The following is a 16,145-nucleotide window of genomic DNA, read 5'->3' as shown; positions in this document are numbered from 1 at the left end:
CTGGAAACAGTTTTTCTGTTTGACATCTGAGGCGTTTTTCTCCTTGTGGCCTTTTTCTGGGATAGCTGCTCCCTCTCAGTCTGTTTTGCTAATTCTCTCTCATCTGCCCAGTCTCTAACCTTGGTGTGGCCTGGCACTTGTCCTCGATGTCTTCTGTTTTATATCTATCTAGAGTGATTCCCTAGAGAGTTTCATCACAATACCAAGCAATACTGACATGCAGGTAACTGTCATATTTAGATCTCCAGTCTGAGCTACTTCCCTAAGCTCCAAATTTATATACTCAGGGGTTTACTCAAATCACTACTGGGAAGATTTTGTTATACATGGCATAACAAGCTCAAAATGTCTATAGTAGAGATAGGATTCTCCAACTGTTTATTGTGTTTCTTGACATTTCCCAGGTGCTCCCCTAATCCCATTAAGATAGATTGAGAATATGTGCCTAATTTTGGAAGGTAAGGATGAGTTTTCCTCCGTATCTCTCCTCTCCTGCCATAGGGACCCGTGGTGCAGGCACAAAGTGAAGGAAAATAACCACGGTACACAAGGCTCCATGTAAACATGAAATAAATCTTAAACCAACTTACACCACTGAATTTTTACGGTTATTTTGTTGTGGTGGTTTGCCTAAATTATAACCAAAATATGCCTTAATAACTTGAAGGAGGGTGCTGCTCTAAGAGGAAGCTAAGTCATGGCACAGCCTCAGCAACTGATTAATGGCAGACAAGGAGACTGATGTCACAGGCTGAAAACAAGAAGAGTCATCTTACAAAGTAGCAAAATGTGCGGTAAAGCTGACGTCGATAACAGTTCAGACTCAGAATGTGTTCCTCTGGAACTTCTAGAAGAAAAAGGTAAGGAAATAGAACATTGGCAGTATGTTTAGGTTTCTGGTGGATACACTTAGCCAGGTATTACAAGAACTAGTATGCTTAGGGGGAAATGGTGTCTTTACCGATAAATAAAAATGAAACAAAGGTAGTTCAGAAATACAAGACCTTTAAATATTTCAAGAGCTGTTTCTAGATCCTGAAACTATAAAAAGGGATTTAAAATGATTCTAAGTGAGTGAAGTCAGGTAAGTATCAATTGAAATAAGGAATTCAGGGCAAAAAATGAGATTAAGTGTTACTTTTCAAAGTATATTCTTCAAGGCAACTCAGTTGGGGCTGAGAATACAAAATAGTGAAAACAGTGTTTTAAAAACTGTGCAGCAATAGTTGAGAGGCTGTTTCAATTGGTACAAGAAATCATTGTCAAAGACAGAATAAACCCTAGAACTAAAAACATCTTTGACACTTTAAAATGTAGGAAGAGGCCTGAAAAAACCATTCAGGCCTCAAAGAGAATATTCCCCCAAAAGCACATAAGCTGTGTTGAGGGATGAAAAATGGAAAAAACAAAACAAAACAAAAAGGCAAGAACTTCGAAAAAGATGGAGCCAGGGGAAACAACACAATGGTCGAAGGCCTCCCACACACTGAGACTGAAACTGAAGCCGCTCAGTCGTGTCCGACTCTTTGCAATCCCACTGACTGTAGCCTACCAGGCTCCTCCATCCATGGGATTTTCCAGGCAAGAGTGCTGGAGTGGGTTGCCATTTCCTTTTCCAGGGGATCTTCCCAACCCAGGGATCAAACCCGGGTCTCCTGCACAGCAGGCAGACGCTTTACCATTTGAGCCACCAGGCAAGACACTTTTCTCCATCTCCAGAATAAGAGACCTGTATAATATTTGCCCTGTGGGATTTCAGAATTGCTAGGGGTTACCACTCATGTCTCATGTTCTTTTCCTTTATGAATAAGATGATTGATTGTTGTTATCCTTTCCCTATTCCCATGCTAATTACTGAATTTGTCCTTTTAGCTAATAAGTCTGTGAATGAAGTGGAGCCACACTGTATTTGAAAAAAATTAGTATCTCCTGGAAAGCCTGTTCTTTGTTCGGGGTGCAGTAGTGAAAGGAATTTGGGGTTGTCTCTAATAGAGAGTCAGTTGAGTGCAGTCCATGTGGTTAAGAAAAGATCAAAGGATTGACTGTGGTGGAGGCAGTACTCCCCATGTACTTTCATAAGTGCTTTCTAACTTTTACTAGCTTGTTCTTCCAATATTTTGGTAGCAGCTCAAGTGACTAATTAAAGGCAGTGGATCAGTAGAAGTGATGCTTGTCCTGAACTGAGGCAACTGAGAGCTGAGATGCAGCCTCTATCCCTCTCCTTCATCTTGGTAGTCTTGGAGGCAGTAAAGTTACGGCAACAATCTAGTTGATACAGCCACAAAATAGAAGAGGCTTGTATTAATACTATGTGCATTGAACTTATGGATTTCCTTATATTAAGTCTCTGAGATTTGGACTAAAATTTGTAACATATCATAGCCTAGGCTATACTGACTATGAAAAGATTCAACAAATCTCTATACCAACTCTTTTCCATCACCAAACCCTTGCACCATGTTGCTTCTTCCAACTCTCTATCCCCATTGGAATTCTCCAGGCAAGAATACTGAAATGGGTAGCCCTTCTTCAGGGGCTCTTCCCCACCGAGAGATCAAACCTGAGTTTCCTGCATTGCAGGCAGATTATTTACTTTCTGAGCCACCAGAGAAGCCCTCAATAAGCAGAAATTGCCCTTTTATCCCTAGTTACTTAGAACAAAACCTTGGAGTCATTTACAAACCTTCCTCTTTTTTTCCACAACTCACATATAATTTTAGAGCAAATTTTGTTGACTTCTTTTTTTTCAAAATATATCTAGTATCAGACTCCTTCTTATCAATTCACTACTACCACCCTAATTAAAGTTACCACCATTTATTATCTAGATCTTAATTAGCCTCATTAAAGGTCTCTCTGCTTGCATTTTTGCTTCTTTTTGCAGTGTATTCTGGAGAAGGAAATGGCAATACCCTCCAGTGTCTGCCTGGAGAATCCTGTGGACAGAGGAGCCTGGTGGGCTGCTTAGCATACCTGCATGCATTGGAGAAGGAAATGGCAACCCACTCTAGGGTTCTTGCCTGGAGAATCCCAGGGACAGAGGAGCCTGGTGGGCTGCCGTCTATGGGGTCACACAGAGTCAGACACGACTGAAGCGATTTAGCAGCAGCAGCAGCAGCACCAGTATATTCTCCACTAAACATCGAGAGTGGTCTGTTGAAACTTATTCCTGAGCACTCACTTGCCCCAAATTTTCAGTGATTTCCCATATGATAATTGTTCAGCCACTAAGTCGTGTCCAACTCTGTGATTCTACGAATTTATTACAAGGATTGAGAGAAGCACACCAGACTCCTCCATCCTCTACTATTTCCCAAAGTTTGCTCAAATTCATGTCCATTAAGTCCGTGATGTAAACTAACCATCTTATCCTCTGCCACCCCTTTCTCATTTTGCTTCAGTCTTACCAAGTATGACAGTTACTATGAAAAGGCAAAATGATAGGATACCGAAAGAGGAACTCCCCAGGTCATTAGGTGCCCAATATGCTACTGGAGATCAGTGGAGAAATAACTCCAGAAAGAATGAAGGGATGGAGCCAAAGCAAAAACAATACCCAGTTGTGGATGGGACTGGTGATAGAAGCAAGATCCAATGCTGTAAAGAGCAATATTGCATAGGAACCTGATGTCAGGCCCATGAATCAAGGCAAATTGAAAGTGGTCTAACAAGAGATGGCAAGGGTGAACATCGACATTCTAGGAATCAGTGAACTAACATGGACTGGAATGGGTGAATTTAACTCAGAAGACCATTATATCTACTACTGCAGGCAGGAATCCCTCAGAAGAAATGGAGTAGCCATCATGGTCAACAAAAGAGTCCAAAATGCAGTGCTTGGATGAAATCTCAAAAACGACAGAATGATCTCTGTTTGTTTCCAAGGCAAACCATTCAATATCATAGTAATCCAAGTCTATGCCCTGACCAGTAATGCTGAAGAAGCTGAAGCTGAACGGTCCTATGAAGATCTATAAGACTTTCTATAACTAACACCCAAAAAAGATGTCCTTTTCTTTATAGGGGACTGGAATGCAAAAGTAGGAAGTCAAGAAATGCCTGGAGTTACAGGCAAATTTGGCCTTGGAATGCTGAATGAAGCAGGGCAAAGACTAATAGAGTTTTGCCAAGAAAATGCACTGGTCATAGCAAACACCCTCTTCCAACAACACAAGAGAAGACTCTACACGTGGACATCACCAGATGGTCAACACCGAAATCAGATTGATTATATTCTTTGCAGCCAAAGATGGAGAAGCTCTATACAGTCAACAAAATCAAGACCAGGAGCTGACTGTGGCTCAGATCATGAACTCATTATTACCAAATTCAGACTCAAACTGAAGAAAATAGGGAAAACTGCTAGACCATTCAGGTATGATCTAAATCAAATCCCTTATGATTATACAGTGGAAGTGAGAAATAGATTTAAGGGCCTAGATCTGATAGATAGAGTGCCTGATGAACTATGAAATGAGGTTTGTGACATTGTACAGGAGACAGGGATCAAGATCATTCCCATGGAAAAGAAATGCAAAAAAGCAAAATGGCTGTCTGGGGAGGCCTTACAAATAGCTGTGAAAAGAAGAGAGGCGAAAAGCAAAGGAGAAAAGGAAAGATATAACCATCTGAATGCAGAGTTCCAAAGAATAGCAAGAAGAGATAAGAAAGCCTTCTTCAGTGATCAATGCAAAGAAATAGAGGAAAACAACAGACTGGGAAAGACTAGAGATCTCTTTAAGAAAATTAGAGATACCAGGGAACATTTCATGCAAAGATGGGCTCGATAAAGGACAGAAATGGTATGGACCTAACAGAAGCAGAAGATATTAAGAAGAGGTGGAAGAATACATGGAAGAACTATACAAAAAAGATCTTCATGACCCAGATAATCATGATGATGTGATCACTCATCTAGAGCCAGACATCTTGGAATGTGAAGTCAAGTGGGCCTTAGAAAGCATCACTACGAACAAAGCTAGTGGAGGTGATGGAATTCCAGTTGAGCTCTTTCAAATCCTGGAAGATGATGCTGTGAAAGTGCTGCACTCAAAATGCCAGCAAATTTGGAAAACTCAGCAGTGGCCACGGGACTGGAAAATATCAGTTTTCATTCCAATTCCAAAGAAAGGCAATGCCAAAGAATGCTCAAACTACTGCAGAATTGCACTCATTTTACATGCTAGTAAAGTAATGCTCAAAATTCTCCAAGCCAGGCTTCAGGAATACGTGAACAGTGAACTCCCTGACGTTCAAGCTGGATTTAGAAAAGGCAGAGGAACCAGAGATCAAATTGCCAACATCTGCTGGATCATGGAAAAAACAAGAGAGCTCCAGAAAAACATCTATTTCTGCTTTATTGACTATGCCAAAGCCTTTGACTGTGTGGATCACAATAAACTGTGGAAAATTCTGAAAGAGATGGGAATAGCTGACCACCTGACCTGTCTCTAGAGAACTCTATATGCAGGTCCGGAAGCAACAGTTAGAACTGGACATGGAACAACAGACTTGTTCCAAATATGAAAAGGAGTACGTCAAGGCTGTATATTGTCACTCTGCTTATTTAACTTCTATGCAGAGTACATCATGAGAAACGCTGGACTGGAAGAAGCACAAGCTGGAATCAAGATTGCCAGGAGAAGTATCCTCAGATATGCAGATGACACCACCCTTATGGCAGAAAGTGAAGAGGAACTCAAAAGCCTCTTGATGAAAGTGAAAGAGGAGAGTGAAAAAGTTGGCTTAAAGCTCAACATTCAGAAAACGAAGATCATGGCTTCTGGTCCCATCACTTCATGGGAAATAGATGGGGAAACAGTGGAATCAGTGTCAGACTTTATATTTTGGGCTCCCAAATCACTGCAGATGGTGAGTGCAGCCATGAAATTAAAAGATGCTTACTCCTTGGAAGAAAAGTTATGACCAACCTAGGTAGTATATTCAAAAGCCGAGACATTACTTTGCCGACTAAGGTCCATCTAGTCAAGGCTACGGTTTTTCCTGTGGTCATGTATGGATGTGAGAGTTGGACTGTGAAGAAGGCTGAGCGCCGAAGAATTGATGCTTTTGAACGGTGGTGTTGGAGAAGACTCTTGAGAGGCCCTTGGACTGCAAGGAGATCCAACCAGTCCATTCTGAAGGAGATCAGCCCTAGGTGTTCTTTGGAAGGAATGATGCTAAAGCTGAAACTCCAGTGCTTTGGCCACCTCATGCAAAGAGTTGACTCATTGGAAAAGACTTTGATGCTGGGAGGGACTGGGGGCAGGAGAAGAAGGGGACGACCGAGGATGAGATGGCTGGATGGCATCACGGACTCGATGGACGTGAGTCTAAGTGAACTCCGGGAGATGGTGATGGACAGGGAGTCCTGGCGTGCTGCGATTCATGGGGTCGCAAAGAGTCGGACACGACTGAGCAACTGGACTGAACTGAAAGTCCTTAATAAGCCTGAAGATTCTCTCCCTTCCACCCTCCAATATATCCTCTACCGATATCCTTCAGGCTCACTGGTTAAATCACTTAGTAACTGGGTTATTATCAGCATGCTACTTAACCCCTCTGAGATGTAATTGTCCTGTCTTAATATAGGCATAGTAATAGCTATCTTATGGTGATTATGATGAAAATAAAATAATAATTATAGTAATAATGATCAAAATGAATTTTTAAAGTTAGGCTTACACAGTACTGATTACATGCCAGATATTGTTCTAAGTGACTTTCATATATTAACTTATAAAATCTTCCTAACAATCCCATAAAGATGATTATTATTATTATTTCCATTTGGGGGCAAAGAAAATGAGGCACAGGAAGTTAGATAATTTCCCAAGGTCACACACATTGGATATATCAATATTACAATTTAAACCCAGGCAGTCCAACTATAGACTCTATATACTTAACCATAACAACATGAGATAGTAAAATATAAAATGTCTGGTATATGCTAAGTGTCTAAAGAACACTGTTTCATCCTCTTCCATTGTAAAAACTGCTTTTTTACAGCAGTTAAAGACAAACTTGAGAGGAAGGGGACAAGTGAAAATGAATAAAACATGCCTTAGCAAATCTCATATCACAACGTGAATAAAGAGACATATATGTAATTTTTTCACACACAAGAATTTTCCAAGATTGTTATAAAAAGAAATAGGGATCCAAAAGACAAATCTTTCTAAAATTAAATATTATAAATCAAAACCTGGACTAAGTGCTATAGCAATGAGAGTACTCTTTACTCTCCAGTGTTAAAGCAAAATAGCAAGGGTGAGACACAGTTTTAAACAATGAAAGTCTGCTGCTGCTGCTGCTAAGTCACATCAGTCATGTCCGACTCTGTGAGACCCCATAGACGGCAGCCCATCAGGCTCCTCTGTCCCTGGGATTCTCCAGGCAAGAACACTGGAGTGGGTTGCCATTTCCTTCTCCAATGCATGAAAGTGAAAAGTCAAAGTGAAGTCATTCAGTCGTGTCCGACTCTTCGCGACCCCATGGACTGTAGCCTACCAGGCTCCTCTGTCCATGGGATTTCCCAGGCAAGAATACTGGAGTAGGGTGCCATTGCCTTCTCCAAATGAAAGTCTAATTTTACTTAAATCTGGAATATATGACCTTGCTAACCATGTTGTATATGTGACAGAGTTCACAGACATTTAAAGCCTTCATTTGAATGTCTGTGTGCTCAGTCACTCAGTGATGTCCTAGTCTGAGATCACATGGACTGTAGCCCAACAGGCTCCTCTGTCCATGGAATTCTCCAGGCAAGAATACTAGAGTGGATAGCCATTCCCTTCTCCAAGGGATCTTCCCAACCCAGGGATCGAAGCCCAATCTCCCACATTACAAGCAGATTCTTTATCATCTAAGCCATTGAGGAGGCCTTGGAATTTTTTTTTTTTTAATATGAGCTTTGATCTTATCATCAACATAAGATAAAGAAGTGTCAACTTAATTTCTTTCCTTTCAGAAATACTTGCAAAATTAATCTTAGAATTCAATGTTAAGACTTTGAAGTGAAAATTTACCTCGCTTATTAGGATGGGAAGAAGATAGACCATCTATTGCATAGGACATCTCAGCATCCTTTGCTTCTGTGAGCTGCTCTTTCAGCATTTCCAGCTGTTAAAAATCAAATATGAAAATTATTAGTCTTTAATAACAACAATACTGTTTTCTGTGAAAGAAGAAAGAGCAAGAAAAGGAGGAAGAAGATGGACAAAAGGAAGTAGGAAAAAGCAACAGAAAAGGAAACAAAAGTAATAAAAAAATAAAAATAATTAAACAGAAAAATAAAAGGAAACTTGCATTTAGAAACTGACTCAACAGACAATCAGGAACAAGCAGGTTTATGGTGAAGGAAGTCAAGTTTCAGGGTTCATTAATGGGAAGCCTGGAAATACAGCCTGTGTAACTGGACCTGATTTGATGTCACCCAAAACGACCAGTCCTTTTCAAGGAGATTCAAAGACTTTATGTGTATGTTCGAATTTCCTGAAATATTTGTCCTTCCTAGTGGGAAAGAAGTATTTTTGAGACCCTAAGGTTTCCATCCAGAGTGTAAGCCAAGTTGATCTTTAGCAAGATCACTGATTGCCTAAACCCTGGAGATCTAACTCTATTCAAACAGAATTCAGCTTGAGCTACTGCATGTATCCGTGTCCTAGCTGCTAATAATTGACGGGGCATACTTCACTCTCACAGCCACAAGGTTTATATGATAATGAATTTGCATGCAGTTGTGTTTGAAAGAGTTAATAAATAATCTAATGCAATGATTTTCCAATTTTCCTCATAGAGAAAAGTCGGGGGATAAGGTTGCTAAGGGGTTCCCTGTACCGAGGCCAAGACAGGTAAGAACGCAGCACTTCAGTCCTTCTCCTCCCAAACTAGCTGCTTCAAGTAGAACAGCTCCACTTTTATATGTTTCATTTACTGGGAACACATACAATTTTGTTTGGAAAAAAATATTTCCACTTTGAAAAGTAATAATAGCTTTTGAAAACCACCAATCTAATTATAGCCTCTTATTTTAGAGATGAGGAGATTTAGATCCAGAGAATTTTAATTCTTCCATAGTCTCCTAGGTAATTGGAGAGCTGGATCTAAAATCCGGATTTCTAGACATTTTATCCCATGATCACTTCAGTCATAGTTTTGTCTTGTTTTGCTTTGCTTCTTTTTTTTAGTAGAATTTGATTGTTTTTCCTAGTGAATTACTTCACTCTTTTTCTAGAAAGAATAATAGTTTTAAAATATAGAATTAATAATTTTAAAAACTACTGTTTCAAAAGAAATTATCTTATAATAATTATGAAAATTAAGAGTTCATGTGTTTCACATTCTCACCTGGTTAGGTTCCTCCAATTTGTTAGCCAGTTCTATATCTGCAAGACACATTTGTCATATGAAAAATGTACATTGCAAGTAATATTTAATTCACTTCAGGTCACACATTCAGAAAGACAAGGCATTTTTTTTGTATGATTTGAGATCACCCATGTATCTCTAATATAAAGCCCCAAACATTTTTTCAGTGTCTGTAATGTTGTAATATAATCAGTACTATAATGAGCAAGCATCTAATTTCTAAATACAGAGTTTTCTTAAATAGGGACTTTTCATAGTTCTAATAAGGACTACTATTTAGAAGTAAATTTTTACACTGGCATGGGGACATTCTCATGAAAAAATATTAAGTAAAAAAAAACGCAGGCCACAAATCTTATCTGCAAAATTTAATCAAGAGGGAAATTTCCCAAAATACTAATAGTAATCTCTCTGGGTTTTACAATATGAGTACAGATTTTTCTTTTTATAATCACGTTCAATTTCCTCAATGAAACATCTTATTTCTAATTTTTAAATCCTGTATTTTTAAGTATTTATTAAGACTTTCTTCTAACCAGTGCCCTGTCCCATGAATAGACAGTTTTTTTAGAACAGACGTTTTCTGAGAGAGCACTACATTATATTGTCACGCTGTCTCTCAGGTTAGACCTGCTAAATTTCTGACAATATCTATCATTTCTTGGAGACCAATCTGATGCATAATTGTAAATCAGATTATCCTGTACTTCAAAGGAAAAAAGCCTTGGTGGAGCCTAAATTCCTCAATGGTTTCTACTCCAGTCATTTCCCAAATTGAAAGAATCTGATTGCAAAAAAAAGTGCCACAAAACCACAGTTAATCTGAGAAATTTCTAGTGGAAACCTATTTCAAAACATTTAATAATACCCTGGAAGCATTTAGTAAAAGCAAATATTAACTGTACCTGTGGAGAGTAACATAGATGAGAGGGAAAAGTAGAAGTAAAAATAATTGTTTTGTAACTCAACAGTTACTAATCCCATTAGAATACTCTAATTGAACAAAATAAGATTTTAATGTTTTTTAATAATGCCATTGCTTTTAGCATGAATATGAAATAACAGACACTTAAGCCTTCAGTGCAGCTTTAAATTAGTAATTATTACTTTCTTTAATATAAATTAACATGTAGAGAAAACAGGTCAGAAGATGGAATAAATAATGTTTGACTTTATTCTTAACTCACCAATGTTGGAAGATCTTTGGAAGCCAAAATTTTTATTCAGTAGAGCCAGCAACAGTTCTTCACCGTCTGTATCTTCTTTATCTGGAAGCAATTCATTTCCTGTAATAATTACCTCAGTGTAGTGAAAGCTCTTTTCAGTCTGTGTCACTTGAGTGTCTTTCTGATTAAATGGATTTTACAGATAACTATTAACATGCACGTGTGCTCAGTTGCTCAGCCATGTCCGATTCTCTGCAACCCCAGGGACTACAGTGTAACCCCCTAGGCCCCTCTGTCCATAGAGTTTTCCAGGGAAGAATAATGGAGTGGGTTGTCATTTCCTCCTCCAGAGGATCTTCCTGACCCATGGATAGAACCTGAGTTGCATCTCCTGCATTGACAGGCAGATTCCTTACCACTGCACAACCTGGAAAGTGTGGATACTTGCCAAAAAAATGTGTACAGAGATGTGTAATATAAAAAGACAAGCTGTTTTAAAAATCATTGAATGTATATGAACACTCAAAGAGAGATTGTGAGAAAGAGAAAGAAGCAGAGATGGAGAATATACCTGGAAGTTTACAGTCTAAAATTCACCTGTAATTATTTCTGCCTTAGTAGAATTACAGAAAATTGTACTTTCTATTTTTTCATCTATATTTAAAATTTTTTTCTACTATTGTGTTTAACATAAGAAATATAAATTAAAAGTTGTTTTTAAGATAAAAATATAAAATTTGACTTTGAGATTTTATACACATATAAATATGAGCCATTTTATGTTCTGGGAATTGCCTTGAACCATCCAAGGCAACCTTGTGGAAGTGGTCAGATGGTGCCCAGTTTTTCTGTGATCATAGCTTTACATCTTTGTCCATTTACCTCCTAGCCCACTCTCTCAGCACTCTAAAAACAGAAAAATCAACCAAATTTTCCTAAATATTTTGATTCTGGGGTAGAAATCAGGACAATAGACTTTATTCAAGCTATAAAAAAAGAAGATTCAACAGGATTGTAATCCAATTAAAATAATAGTGTCTTAGAAACAAAATGAACTTTGTAAGGTGGCCTAAAATAATCACACCTTTATTATATAATTTCTATAGGATCATTCTTCCCTCTGTTTTTCTCCTCATGTTACCAAACCCAGGTCTAGCTGCTGCCACTTAAAAGCCATTTAAAGAGGCCAGCTTAGTAGAAAGGAAACTTGGCTTTATTTTGGATGCCAGCAACCAGGAGGTTTGGGGAGGGCAGAGACCTGTTCAGTGTCTGACTGCCTCCTGATTGTCAGCAGGCATGAGCTTTAATAGGCTGAGGGAGGGGGCTACATGCATAAACATGTCAGCTCTGATAGTCATCTTGAAATTGGTCATCAGTGGCCTGACCAGCGTAATCTTGCTTATTTTAGGTACCGTTAATCTTCAGTTCCAGCATCAGTTTGTTTCAAGTTCTTTGAGGCCAGTTCTCAGAATTATGGCTGCTTATGTCATGACTACAGTCTGGACGTCAGTCTGGTAGTTAATTTCTCCACCTGATATTTCAGTATCTATGAGATAGCTCACAGGATATGGATCAGAATATTAGCTATGGCCCTTGAGAAGGAACTACAGGTCCTTGATTATGCTTAAAGACTACATTATTATTATTGGGCTTCCTTTGACTGTTTCCCTTTGTTTCTTCATTTTCTCAGTTCTCCGATTAAACTTATTCTTTGTCTAAAGGTTTTCTACCAAAAAAAAAAGGAAGTCTGAGGACATAGGCAAGGGGGTTGGGGGGCAAGGACCATAAGGTCCTCTTCCATTTCAGTCATAATAACTGATATTGTGTGGACAAAAGATAGATTAGTGAGTTTAAAATTTAAAAGTGGGAATATTGAGGCTTCAGCTAGAGAAATTAGAGAAATGGCTCATAATTTAACTAGACTCTTTCTTTAAACTGTCTCCTATTCCCTGTGTCTCCAAAATGTCAGTTAATGAACTCAAATAACTAAATGGCTAATTAAAGGAATAAACGATTTGCTGAGAAAGACAATAAATGACCTGGGGTAAGTGGCATTATCAAAAGTTTCTACATTGACAAACACATTTATTGTTGCTCAATTTCCTCAATTTTAAAGTTCCTCAGTTTCCATTACTTCATAGGCATAGAAATTGTTTGTGAAATTCTGGGGTTCTTTTTTCTTTGAATAGTTAAAATAATAGACTATCAATGGAACTTTTGCTTAACATCAATTAAACAAAGACCCTCAGGAATAATTTAGTTTAAGAGAAAGATATGACTATGGAATAGTGTAGCAATTTTTATTATAGGTATTTATTAAAATGTTAAATTATAATCTTTAAAATGCTTTCATTGAAAAAATGAGGAACATCGTGTAGCCAGGTGATATTGATTATTTGTTTTAGAAAGAGAACTGTGATAAAAGAAACAGATTCATCGCCTTCAATTTAGGGAATTTATAAAACTAGAAGAAAGGTAACTAGAAAATGTTACCTTCTGAAAATTTTGTTGGCTTAATTTACAGTCCCCTTCTCTGTGTGTTTAAGTGGAACGTTTTTCAAAAGAGAAAATTAATGTATTTACCATTCTTTACCCATTTGGTTTCCAGTGATTACACACTGTCCTCAGTAATTCTTGTCACTACCTTTTAAGAAAACCACCTTTTACAGGATACTCTGAGGAAAAGTTTTTTCAAGAAATTAAAAAAAAAATTTTTATAAAGTAAAACATTAGAAAGATAAGAAAAATAGTAGAAAATAAGTATTTTTTCTCATTTTTATTTTTAATCTTAAAACAGATACAGCTTTAAAAGAAAAAATGCATGTACTTTTAATATTTCTGTATTTAAACTAAAAGTTAGTGTTGATAAAGAAACTGTTTGAATAAAAATCTATTCAAGTGCTGATGTCCCTTTGCAAAAAGGATGGCAAAGTTACTCAGAAATGAGAGAGTGATTACTTTTGCAATATACAGGAAAAAAAGAAAAAGACTCATTACTACCTGAGACACTGAAGCGTAAAAGACGCAGTTGTGTCCTTGCTTGTCATTTGAATGTGATGCTTTTTATGGGATATAGATAAGAAATTTTGCAGAAAGAAACCTGGAACACCCTCAAATGATAATATACCAAAACTTTTTAAATTTCGAGTCATGATATTCACTGCTGTTCATTTCACGGTGGGCAATGTGTCCAGTTTCAGGCTCACAAGGCATGCTTTCATTGTGACCCCCAAGCCAGAGGAAAGCTGGCAGACTGTGTTCTTGGTCTTGGATGGCATCCAACACAGAGAGGATGGTGACCCCACCTTTGTGATTTGTCAGTGGACGAATGCTCATTTGAAAACAGTGTGTTAAAAGGCTAAAATAAGTCAAACATTTAGTTGCTTTGAAAAATGGTGAGAAGTTCGCTCTAATCCTGGACAATTTAGATTAGAAAATAAACTTCCCAATAATTTGTCTTCTCTATTTACATATAATGAAACTGAGATCAAGGGGTCCCAGAGAGAAACCTTTCCTATATGTTGCCAATGATGTATGGACATCAGTGTGTGGTATTCTGGGTCAGAGATGTTATCTATTTGTAATCTTGTAAAAAGTTTGAGTTGGATTTTTCTGTATTTCATATACATGATATCAGAAGTTATAATACAGTTACCACTAACATCCTCATTTTGCAGAGTCTTCTGTGAATGACCAGTTGTTTCCTTCCTCACACATTTACACTGTTAAGAACATTGAAAATCCCATTATTTCATAGGAAAAGCAATGAAGGCCTACCAAGTACAATGATTTTGGCTGGCCAAAGACAAAATGTGAGTGCCAGGGATAAAATCCAGATTCTTTCATCCCCAAGCTTGTATTTAGGTCTTGCAGTTAGGCCCCAGGCTTGTATTTGTTTTTCAAAGGGAAAATCCCTATAAATAAATAACAAGGGTTTATGCAATTTTATTTCCACTATCAAAAGAACTGTTCTAATTTTCATTGACTTTTAAAACCTCATTTGAGACAAAACGGTCTACTAAAGTTGGATTAGATCTTAAAGAGGAAACTTAATTCCTTTTCTCAACCCAGAGTCATGTAAACAAAATTTATTAAATTCTGTCTTGGTTTCCCTAAGAAAGCAAAAGCAAAGGCTGTCTGTCTCCTTCTTCCTGACAAAGAGGTCAGTTAGATGATAGATTCAAATTGGATGAGATATTAAAGAGCACTATTTTTAGTTACTATTTTTAAATTGTAAAGACATATATAAAAGTGTCAGTGAGGTTAGGTTGTTTGCCTAGTAAGTCAGCATTAAATCTAACTCCACTGATTCCCAGATTAAAAGCTATTTCCACTACAGAATCCGACGAAAAAATTTTTTTAAAAGATCAAATTCCAATATAACCAGAATAGAAACTTATTTTCTCCAAATTTCTCATGGTATTTGTAGATGTCAAAAATTACATTATTTCATTTAATATAAGTACCCTAAGTATTTAGAAATCTGATTACAGTCAATGAATAATGTGGGTGTTAACATCCTCCTCCTGAAAGTACTATATAAATTTCCCAATGTATCATTCTCCCCAGATCTCTACACATACAAGTGTTGTCTTGATATGTTTTCAGAGTCATTCTCCTTTTATAAGTAGTTTACTAATCATCTCACTGGATGAAACTCTTTTTTTTTCCCCTGAAGATGTACTTTTGAAATATGCATTGCACTGTATTACTGTTTATACATCCCCGTCTTTGCTAATGGAATAGAGATAAGAAAAAGATTTCCCTTGGTTAGAGACAAATGCAGTTGAAATTAATTTAGTACAGTGTCAGTTAAAATTAATTAACTTGAGAACAGCATCAAAGATTACATTTAATTTAAAACAGCAACTACTGAAGGGTTGTCTGAAGATTAAATTATATTGATGTTTAAAATATTATTGCCATAATGATAGAAAAATCAAAGCAACGCAAATAGAAGGATAAGGATTATTTACCCACCTGTAGAATTATACATTCATGTGTACATACCTTGAATAAAATATGGCAGTCCATGAACTGATTCTAAAAAGATCATTACAGATAACAAAGTTAGGAGTCCAAAGCAAAGAGTGGTTGATAAAATCACGTTCATGTTAAAAATCTTCTTCCGTGCTAGCAGAGAAACTGACTATCCTGGTCAAGACGAATATTTCAATGGCTCTGGAATGCTGCAGAGATCACTTTTAAAAGGTGGCAAATGTGCTTCAACTACAAATGATCTGAACAAAGGAAAAAAAAAAACACCTTATAAAATGTATTGCTCTCTGTCAACATGATTCACTACTTGGAGAAGTGACAGGTTTTCTACTCAATCAATGGCAGGAAGAACCCAATCAATATATCTCATATCTGCCCATTTCACTAAAAGCAGGCATTCCTGTTCATGCACACACACTCAGACACGTGCACCTCATAAAGCTAAAACTAAGACTAGAGAACCTGTCAGTTAGATTTTCACAACAATGAAATGGTAACAATGCCTTTCATTTGGCTAATTTAGAACCCAGTATAGTCTTCTGGATACTGTTATTTGCAACCATCACTTCATTTTTAACCAACCAAACAGATTTGAGCTGGGAAGAGTTC

The 16,145-nt window shown here is 37.4% G+C and overlaps 1 protein-coding gene across 1 annotated transcript; it reads right to left on the bottom strand.

Annotated features, from left to right (window-relative positions):
• Positions 1-88: 88 nt before the first annotated feature.
• Positions 89-15,651, bottom strand: UTS2B (urotensin 2B). Its single transcript, XM_068968611.1, has 6 exons — positions 15,549-15,651; positions 10,560-10,658; positions 9,352-9,389; positions 8,031-8,124; positions 777-847; positions 89-181 (listed from the first exon to the last, which is right to left on the bottom strand). The coding sequence occupies exons 1-6, from the start codon at positions 15,649-15,651 to the stop codon at positions 89-91; spliced, it is 498 nt and encodes a 165-aa protein (XP_068824712.1).
• Between the last annotated feature and the right edge of the window lie 494 nt (positions 15,652-16,145).

The sequence above is a fragment of the Capricornis sumatraensis genome, chromosome 1 (genome assembly GCF_032405125.1).
Source record: "Capricornis sumatraensis isolate serow.1 chromosome 1, serow.2, whole genome shotgun sequence".
In the NCBI taxonomy this organism is placed as follows: Eukaryota; Metazoa; Chordata; class Mammalia; order Artiodactyla; family Bovidae; genus Capricornis; species Capricornis sumatraensis.
The sequence above is the reverse complement of the archived record's forward strand: the minus strand, read 5'-3'. Positions and strand labels throughout refer to the sequence as shown.

Coding starts and splice junctions, on each gene's coding strand:
- UTS2B (XM_068968611.1), bottom strand. CDS start 15,651: ATGAACGTGATTTTATCAACCACTCTTTGCTTTGGACTCCTAACTTTG. Junction 8,125..9,351: donor AATTGGAGGAACCTAACCAG/GTGAGAATGTGA, acceptor GATTTTTAACAG/CTGGAAATGCTGAAAGAGCA. Junction 182..776: donor ACCGCACATTTTGCTACTTT/GTAAGATGACTC, acceptor GAAACTCTCTAG/GGAATCACTCTAGATAGATA.